The 9,876-nt window shown below is 44.0% G+C and overlaps 1 protein-coding gene across 1 annotated transcript; it reads right to left on the bottom strand.

The window, feature by feature from the left end:
* Positions 1–8,830: 8,830 nt before the first annotated feature.
* Positions 8,831–9,367, bottom strand: LOC100755948 (60S ribosomal protein L21). The gene has a single exon (XM_027391015.1). It carries the CDS (start codon positions 9,350–9,352, stop codon positions 8,870–8,872), a length of 483 nt encoding a protein of 160 aa, XP_027246816.1. The 5' UTR covers positions 9,353–9,367; the 3' UTR covers positions 8,831–8,869.
* Positions 9,368–9,876: the final 509 nt, after the last annotated feature.

The following is a 9,876-nucleotide window of genomic DNA, read 5'->3' as shown; positions in this document are numbered from 1 at the left end:
CCCAGAAGCCATCTCCAATTGACAACCACTTGCAAAAGGGAAAGTTAGTTTCTCCAAGAGTCTCACTGTGTATACACTTCACACTTAAGGGCAGACCCTTGCTCAGTAGTAGATGGCCAACACAAAACGAACTTTTGAAACATCTTAAAAATGGTCACATACACTAGGTGTAAAACAGTAATGAAACTGGAGTGTGTCTGTGGGGGGATGAAGTCTGCTGGGTATACCCTTGTCACCCCAGTACAGAACACTTCTCTACCCTTCACTCCACTGCTCCATCCCTAATGGCATCTCCAGGGTGCTCTTCCCTCTGGCTTCCTTTGGGAAATAATAACAAAAGAGTGGGAGCAGAAGTGGAGAGACATCAATACTCCTTCTGCGAATGCTGGCACACTTCTGGGGGCTATATCTGACCAGATTCAGCCTTCTTCCTCAGCTCCAGGTTTCTACTGCCACCAGTGCCTACATTTGTTCCTACTAGTGGAATTGAATCCCTGGGGTAAACTTTGCTGCCCAAAGTATTCTAGGGCAAGTGGTGATCTTCATGAAACCAATACTAGATCCTTCTAACTGTAGAAAGTGACTCTTCTACACCTAGCTGTTCACATTTAAATATAGGATATACAAAAGGTGATTGGGAAGGGCTAGGGGTATAGCTCCATGGTACAAGTATTTCCTAGCACACTCAAGGCCCTGAGTGTTGATGTAAGTTTTCTGACCCGACAGGGGTCCTGCTGCCCTGGAGCCCCAGATAAACACACAGACGCTATATTAATTATAAATATGTTGGCTGATGACTAGGGCTTCTTATTGGCTAGCTCTGTCTTAATTATTAACCCATTCCTATCAATCTATGTATTGCCATGAGGCTGTGGCTTACCTGGTAATGACCTGTCATGTTGTTACTCCTTCGGCAGACTCCTCTCTGCCTACACTTCCCAGAATTCTCCTCCTCTGGTAGCCCCCACTATCCTTCCTGCTTGGCCACTAGCCTCACAGTGTTTTATTCATCAACCAATAAGAGAAACATATATACAGAAAACATTCCCATCACCTGGGTTTGATCTTCAGTGCCACAAGAATACAAATAAATAAAAAAGGAACATTAAGTTGTTGGGAACATTAAGATGGAGGAGGGCCAGTTGGTGGTGGTGTACTCCTATTAGCCCAGCACTTGGGAGGCAGAGACAGAGAGGCAGGCAGATCTCTGTGAGTTTGAGGCCAGCCTTGTCTACAAAGTGAGTTCCAGGACAGCCAAGGCTGTTACATATAGAAATCTTGTCTTGAAAAACAAACATAAAACGATTTTAGGGGAGGACTGGGGAGATTGTTCAGTGGTTAAGATCACTGACTGCTCTTCCAGAGAGCCTAGGTTCAATTTCCAACACCCACATCACAGCTCACAAACTCTGTAACTGCAGTCCTAGGGGATCCAACAATCTCCTCTGCTTTCCATAGACAACAGGAAGGCATGTGATACACAGACATAAACGCTGGCAAAATACAAATAGAGATAAAAATAAAGGAAGAAGGAAGGAGGGAAGGAAGGAAGGAAGGAAGGAAGGAAGGAAGGAAGGAAGGAAGGGAAGGAGGGAGGGAGGAAGGAAGGAACGAAGGAAGGAAGGAAGGAAGGAAGGAAGGAAGGAAGGAAGGAAGGAAGGAAGGAAGGGACAGACAGAAGGACACATGCAAGCTGTCTGACGTCTCTTGGTAGAGTAATCTGGGAGAACTAGGTGGCTGGATACCTCTTGATGTCAACTGAAGGCTTGGAGATCTTTACAGACTTGGTTCACAAAACACAGAGAATATTAAAGAAAATGACAGTAGTTTCCATCTTCCTCCTCTGCCTGTGTGCTCTCAGTAGTATGGCACAAGATTGTGAGGAAAGGAAACTTGAGTGGTGTGGACATTTTTTCTGCATTTTGTGTTTGTGCCCTTTGCAGAGCATCCAAGAGCGGTATGTTGGGTCCAGGATTCACTGCCTCCCTGGTCGGTCACAGCCAGTATGCTAGGATCTAGGTTTTTGGCACCTTTCTTTTGCAGCACTTGCGACACTTTTCTTTCTATTTTATTGAATAAAAATGTGTTTTCTCACACCAAAGACAGCAAAGCTAGATGACAAGGTACAGTGTATTTGCAAATTGAAATAACAGAAAGCTACCCTCGGGCTGCTGGTAAAATACAGATGGGAGAACAGCAAGGGTGTCTGAGGCTAGAGGAATGTGATCTCAGACACCGGAAGGTATAGATGCTTGGCTGTAGCAGTGCATCCGGTAACTGCATCCCGAAGTTCTATTTCTAGATACACACACTAGAAAAGAATTCATTTGTGCACTAGGAGATAGATAGTAGGGTAGTTAGTACAGTACTTTGTAAAAGGTTGGGAAAAGGGAATAAAATAAATATTAGTCAAATACACAATGGATAAATTATAATATTGGCAAAAAGGAACAGTATAGTAAAAAAAAAAAAAGTGAAATGGCATGGAGAAATCTCTGAAATCAAGAAGAGATGAAAAGGCAAACTGTGCAAGGACTGTTAACTGACCCAGCTATCTGTGACAGAGTACAACTTAGTGGACCAAGGAAACTTGAGTGGTGTGGACATTTCTTCCGCAATTGGTGTTTGCACAGCCTGCAGAGCATCCAACAGTGGCATGTTGGACCCAGGATCCACATGCCATCCTTGGTGGATCCCGGTTGCACAAGAGAGCAAAGTAGGCACAACAGCACTGACCTTTTTTTTTCTTTTTTCTTTTTTTCTTTTTCTCTGTAGATTTGGGGCCTGTCCTGGAACTAGCTCTTGTAGACCAGGCTTGGTCTTGAACTCACAGAGATCTGCCTGCGTTAGCACTGAATTTTTTTAAAGGCTCCGTGCACATAAAATAAACATATAAAAATACATGTACATGAAACAGCAAATTTGAATGATGAAGAAAGGTTATCGAAGAGGAGAGAAGCAAGAGAGTGAGACAGTGAATTGAAGGCACTCTGGGGCCCTTGGGTGCACTGCTAAGATTGTATGATAAAGAATAAAACGGCTTTTGATATTTGCTTGTTACACTGTTCTTTCTGTTTTTCTATATATTAAGAGAATATTCATGCCATGATGAAAACATTCATGAGCTTGCTGTAACCTTAAAGGTTGTCTAAGGCATATGGCACCAAACTGGTTGAGGTCAGAGGCCCCCTTCACTCCAAGCCGCATTAACCAGGCTCCCAGGGAAGTGCTGCAAGCCAGCACAGACCCTACATAAACACATGTCCAACTTGGAAGAGACTCTCTGACTTATCAGCAACTACCAAGCAGGCCCAAAGAGAAACAAGAGAGGCACCTGTGATGGTTAGCCTGGACTCCCAGGCTTTGTGAGCCATTAAACAAAGTGGGCCATGCCAGAAGCTCTAGGAATGTCATCCTGGAAAGTGGCAGCCTGCCAGTGACCACTTTGTATTCTATGAAGGGTATAAGTTCAGATGTAACACAAATGCTGTCTGGCTCTCAGACTCATCTAGTTGGAGGGCAGCCCTGGCCATATAGATTCATCTTGAACAGAACAATGTCCATTCATTCACCAGCTGAAGGGTGCATAGGACTTTAGACAAGACATAGTACCCTCCTCCCACCCCCCCACCCCCGCTACCCGGCTACACCCTGTGTCCTAACCACTGCTGAACTGTCAGTCCCCTGCTGAACTGACCTTAGGCTGACCTGGTGGCAGCCAGGCACACCAGGCTACACAGTTCAACTGCAGTGTATGGGCTTTCAGACTCACTGAAGTTTGGGGGCTTGGTCTGAACCCTGGAATGGTGCACCTAAGTGCCAACAAGCTGCAATCTATTTACACTCACTGAAGTGAACCGATAAATGGGCAAAGAGCTCATCTGTGACACTAAGCACAGCTTCTCTCTCACATGAACAGTCAACAAGCTCCTTGGCATTTGTGTTCCATTAAACATGGCAAATTAGAGTCCAAGGAGGAAGTTAATTTCCAATCAAACAGAAAAACCAAGGGGCCTGAAATCTGTTCTCTAGTTTTCACCCAGATGGCTGTGTGGGCATACACACAGACCAGCTCACCCACTTCAAACGTAGCCCAGCTAAATACATAAAAATAAACAAGTGACGTGTTTTGGGATGTACTCATCCATTTCTGAAACAACTTGAGGGGTATGGTTTGGATGTTCTAAGGGTACAGGCGTCTCAAGAGAGCTTGCTTCCTGGCTTGGGTTCTCCCGCCACAAGTGACCACAGCAGAAAGCATACTGCAACCTTCCATGGAGCCACCGAGTGCTCTGCCAACAAGAGCACTACAACCACATTTGAGGCTCCCGGTTCTCCTTGAATATAACATGTCTCATTAATCTCTTCCATCTGTCGCTGTGTGCAGGCAAAATTCTAAGGGGAGATAGAAAGGACTGACACAGGATTTACTGCTTGGGCTTCTAATCCATGCTCAATTTGTAAGGGGTTACAATTCCTCCAGATGGGGTACATCTAAAAACTGGCTTTCCCCCAGTCCCCCAAACATTTTCGAGAACTTCCCAGTCTGGTTGGGCAGCGTTCCCAAGGATGGCAGCATGCAGATGCTCTTGTGACACTCTACCCCACCACCGTCAGAAATCAAAGGCAGGACAGGATTTCCAAGGCAGGAACTGAGGGCTGCCAACTCTGAGAGCTTTCTTTCCTCTTCCCTCTGCTCCACTGTCACATCAATCTCTTGCTCAACACCCTCTCCACCAGACTCGGGTACGGGACAGACAAAAATGCCACTCAGTTTCACTCCTTGGGAAGATAGCCGTTGAAAGTGCTCCTGGGAGAAGATGCTGACATTAAGTTGGCCGCCTTAAGGACTGGAAATTGCTAACAGTACCATCTCTTGTTCTCACACAGCTGAGGATAAGTATCTGTGATGGGAAATCAACACTTCATGTAAAGCCCATCTGAACACTACCAATAGGACCAGACTTGGATAACCACATTCATTTATTAGTTCAACAAATGTTTGAGGATTCAATATATGATGCACCTCATTCTAAACATCAGAATATTCAATGGTACAGGAACAGACACAGTTCTGATTTATCTAAATTATTCAGTGTGGCTATGGGTTGTATTGTGGCCCTCCAGAAACTCACGTACTGGAGTCTTTTTTAAAAAAAAAAATATATACTGGCGGGGGGGGGGGTGTTGTTGTATGTTATGCTGTGTACCATATGCATGCAGTGATATGGAAGCCAGGGCATTGGATCCTCTGAAACTGGGATTGTTGTGAGCCACCATGTTGGTGCTAGGACTTGAACCAGGGTATTCTGGAAGAACACGTTCTCTTAACTGCTATACCATTTCTCCAGTATCATGTAGTGCAGTCTTTTAACCCTTAGAATGTGACTTTATTTGGAAATGGGGTTTTTAAAGAGGGGATCAAGTTAAAATGAGGTCATTAGGGTGGATTCTAATCCAATATGACCTTATCAAAAGTAGAAAGTTGGCTTCGGGAGGTTGCTTAGTGGTAAAGAACTTGTTTGGCATGTAAAAGATCCTGGAGAGAGATGACAGACAGATGATAAGGGAAGGAGAAGGAGGGAAAATAGACTGAGAGAGACAGGAAAAAGAAAAGAAGGAGCAGTGCAGTCAAAGGCATAAACTGGAGTGATAGTTCCAGAAACAAAGAAGATGCCAAAGATTGCCAGTAACTCAGCAGCAGCCTGGAAGAGCAGAGCACTTCCCAGCTCATTTCCCTTGGGAAGCAAGCCTGCCAACACCTTCATTTCAGACAGGCAGCACTATAACGAGAACGAAAACAATCCATAGTAGTCTGTAAGGTCAAGATATCTTTATTCAGATAAATACCAGCCAAATGCAAGCCAGAGTGTGCCCAGGGCAGCCGAGCAGGGAGGCCAGAGAGAAGGGACCTCCCGTGTGCTCGCTGTCCCTTAAGAACCTATCCTGCATCATCCTGACCTCACCTTGACCATGCCCTGACAGGCGTGGTCAGGCATACCTGTAGCCAGCCCTTAGGAGGTGTGGTTACGGTGTCTCCCTACAATTCCCCTTTTAGTCTAAAAGAGGATTAAAACTTAACAGTGTAAAGCATCCAAAATTAACAATCATAAAGGTGAAATACAAGAAGATACAATAATCTGCTATGGCACATCCTAACCATGTCTATTTCAGCTAAACCTTAAAGTCATTTGAAAGAGGTGTCCAAACCTGAACACCTCCTTCCAATCCCAACCCTAAACAATAGGAAAGTTATTCCTAACTAGGCTTACACTACCTAATAGACAATAAGAGGGGACGGGGGAGTGGCATCCTCCAAGTTACTTCCTGCTGAAATGGGACGATGGTAGCCTTGTGGGGTCCTGTGGGAAGAAAATGTTAGTATAGTCAAAGTCTCTAACGGATTATCCAGTCCATGTTAGATGGGATTTGCTTGATTGAAGATCTAGGTTGAAATCTTCAATTTGATTGAAGTCAGTACTCGAAGCTCTGGTAGGAGTGTCAGTTGAAATGGAGTAAGTTGGATCCAGTGAAATCGAGGAGGTATGGCCCAATTTCTTTCCAGAGCATCCATGGATTGCTGTCAGGCAGATCTTCATTGGCTGTGTGGGACTCAAACATAAGTGTTAGCTAAGAAATGTTCGCTTGTATATGTATGCATGCTGGAAAAGGCAATGGTGGAAAAATAATGATTGTGAGATGGTGTACACCTTGAAGGAAAGAGCCAAGAAAGTCAAAACAGTCCCCAAATTCTTCTCTGGTTCTGTGAGACACCGTAACCACGCCTCCTATGGGCTGCGTACAGGTGTCTCCCTACACAGCACCATAACCAAAGCGATGCATTTCCTACATTTTCCATTGCATTGCCCTAGAGAGCTCCATATAGATCTTTTCTATGGAAGTATGTGAAATGGGAGTTTTGATAGTCTTCTTTTCAGGCACAGAGGCTACAGTTTGCAGTTCCTTGTTGTCAAATCATCTGCAATAGCAATGACCATAACTAAACACAAGTGCTCATTTTTACCTAATCTTGCCTTATGCCATTTTCCTTGCATTGTCGTGCAACTCTTGAAAAGCAAAGGCAAATAACTCAATTATTTTGAAAAACTTTTCATGCCTCTAGACTTAGTGAGACAAACATCTTTGTTGTCCCCCCAAAAGAAAAAAAAAACTGTCCTATGTAGATTATGAGATGATCCCTGGCCTAGAGAATGCCAGAAATCTGTCCTGAGTGCTAAATGTTGAGCCTGTAGCCAGACGAGAAGCAAACTATTCTCTGTGTTGAACAGGTAGGCATGGTCCATTAGAAATTTCTTGTGAGCAGTCTTAGAGATTATTGATGGAAAAGAGAATGCAGTGTGACAATCACTGAGATCATTGCTAGCTAGCCCAATGCTTCTCGGAATAGAATATCATGCGTAACACCTTCTAGAGAAGACTGCTGACACACTGCAGTGGCTTCTGGGTGTCAGTAGAGGCTACTGCTTTTGTCTGGAAGCAGAAGGTCAATTCTAAGATTTTGTGTGTCAGCATCTCAAACTGAGAACAAGGAAGTCACAAGTATCTGACTTATCTCACAGAACTGACCTACAGAACCAAGACCTCTAGGGTCTGTCCACAGCTGCTGTCTGCTGCAAGGAGAGGAATTCTGAGCCCAGAAGGACTTCTTGAATGTCATTCCTGAAATGATGAAGCTTGTGGGAAGCTTGGGGATTAAGTAGGGCCTTCCGTCCACACATTTCTCTCCATAAAACATCATGTGAGAGAAAGCACAGTGGAAAACCAATAATTTTTATTTTTTTAGTTTTTTGAGACAGGGTTTCGCTGTGTAGCGTTGGCCTTGAACTCAAGAAGATCTGCCTGCCTCTGCCTCCCAAGTGCTGGGAGGGACTAAAGGTGTGTACCACCATACTGTAAAACATCGTTTTTCTAAATTCTTATGCCTACAGCCAGATTTTTCTACTGAAGAGTACAACTGAGTAACTTGAAGCCTATTGGCAAACTGTCTTCCCTAACCTTCCTTTCCTGTCCTCTAATGTTGGAGAATGAGGTACCACCCAGGAAGAAGGGTAGAGGAAGAAACTCTCCATATGCAGATAAGTGCAAAACCAGTCACTAAGGCCTGGCAAAGGCTCAGGAGAGGCTGACAAAAGTGTTAAGGAATCAGTCTCTTCTAGAGGGGATCCCCAGTGGACAGATTGTGAACTGAAGATTTGCTCTCCATGGATAAACCGTGTAGGTAACTGAAGTGTGGTGATGGGTCATTCAAGAGCTGGAAACTCTTAGGACTGGACCATCATAATTTCTTGCACAATTCATAGGGTGCTGAACTCTGGGATGCTTATTGTTCTCAGTTCTGGATGGTGAGATTGCTAGAAGCGGTGTTCAGACAGGGGTGTGCATGCAATGCTTTTGGATAAAGAAGTGAGGCTGCAGATGTGTTAATGGAAGAGAGGGTATGCATAACCCAAACCAACGAGAATCCCAGGTTACAAAACTATCACTGGGTTTGTCTGCCTCAGACTCACTATCCTCAAGAGGGTTCTGAGGATTGAAGGGACTTTCCTTGTATGTGCCCTTGTTTAGAAAAGCTTATCAGTGGAATATTATTTATCATTGGATAAAGAATGAAAACCCTCCACTTTTTAACAGCTTTCATTTCGTTCCAGTCTCCCAAGGAACACACTGGAAGAGATTGGGGTATTTAATTTTATTTTCTAACCCTCTACTGGAAAGACACCAAAAATCTGACTACACACATGTTGTCACCCTTGTTCTCTTCAGTCAGAGCAATATCCTTTTGTTTGTTTGTTTTTTTTTTTTTAAGAAAAACCCTTTACGGTCCAGGTCTTTTATTTCTTTTTGTACATTAGGCCATGAATTCATATGAGATGGGCTCCAGCAGCTGAGGCTCCTTCCCGTTAGTCCTCACAAAGTGTGCCTCTCTGGGTGGCACAGGCTGGCGCTTCAGCTGAACCCAGGTGCCCTTCTCCTTGGCTTCCTTCTTCTTCTGGTCATTTTCCTTCACCTGCTTCAGGAAGCTGTCTCTGCTCTTAGAGTGCTTGATGTGTTTCATCTGCACATTAATCCTCTTGGCAAGAATCTTGCCCTTAACTTGCTTGTTTACAATGATGCCCACGGCATGCTTGGTGACATTGTAGACTCTTCCTGTTTTGCCATGGTAACATTTATGGGGCATTCCTTTTTGAACAGTGTCCATTCCCTTGATGTCTACAATGTCACCCTTCTTGTAGATTCGCATGTACATGGCCAAAGGAACAACTTCAGACTTCCTAAAAGGCCTAGAGAACATGTAGCGAGTGCCCCGCCTCTTGCCCTCTGTGTTCGTCATTTTGGCAAGTTGCTGGAAGATGGCTCTCAGCTCGATATAAGATATCATTTAAGAATGACTTTCTGAGTCCGTGCTTACAGAGTCTCTTCATCATACTTTTAATATCTGCATGACCTTTCCATTCTGTATCTGAGCCATATTTATTTAAGCCATCTTTTATAGACAGCAACCATAAGTTTTCCCATTCTTACAAAGAATGTTGCCATAAGTATCTTTCCTACAGATTACTTTGGCCAGTTGTATGATTTATTTCTATAAAATAAATTCCTTGAAGTAAAGATTGCTGTATCAAATATGTCTTAATTTGGGGACTGGAGAGATGCCTCCACAGTTAAGAGTACTTGCTGCTCTTACAGAGGACCTAGGTCTGGTTCCCAGAACCTACATGGCAACTCACAACTGTCTGTAATCCCAGTTCTATGGGATATGATGCCCTCTTTTGGCCTCTGCAAGCATCAGGTACACATGTGGTGAACAAACCTACATACAGACATTCATACATACAAAATAAAAATAAATATTAA

The sequence above is a fragment of the Cricetulus griseus genome (assembly GCF_003668045.3).
Source record: "Cricetulus griseus strain 17A/GY chromosome 1 unlocalized genomic scaffold, alternate assembly CriGri-PICRH-1.0 chr1_1, whole genome shotgun sequence".
Classification (NCBI taxonomy): domain Eukaryota; kingdom Metazoa; phylum Chordata; class Mammalia; order Rodentia; family Cricetidae; genus Cricetulus; species Cricetulus griseus.
The sequence above is the reverse complement of the archived record's forward strand: the minus strand, read 5'-3'. Positions and strand labels throughout refer to the sequence as shown.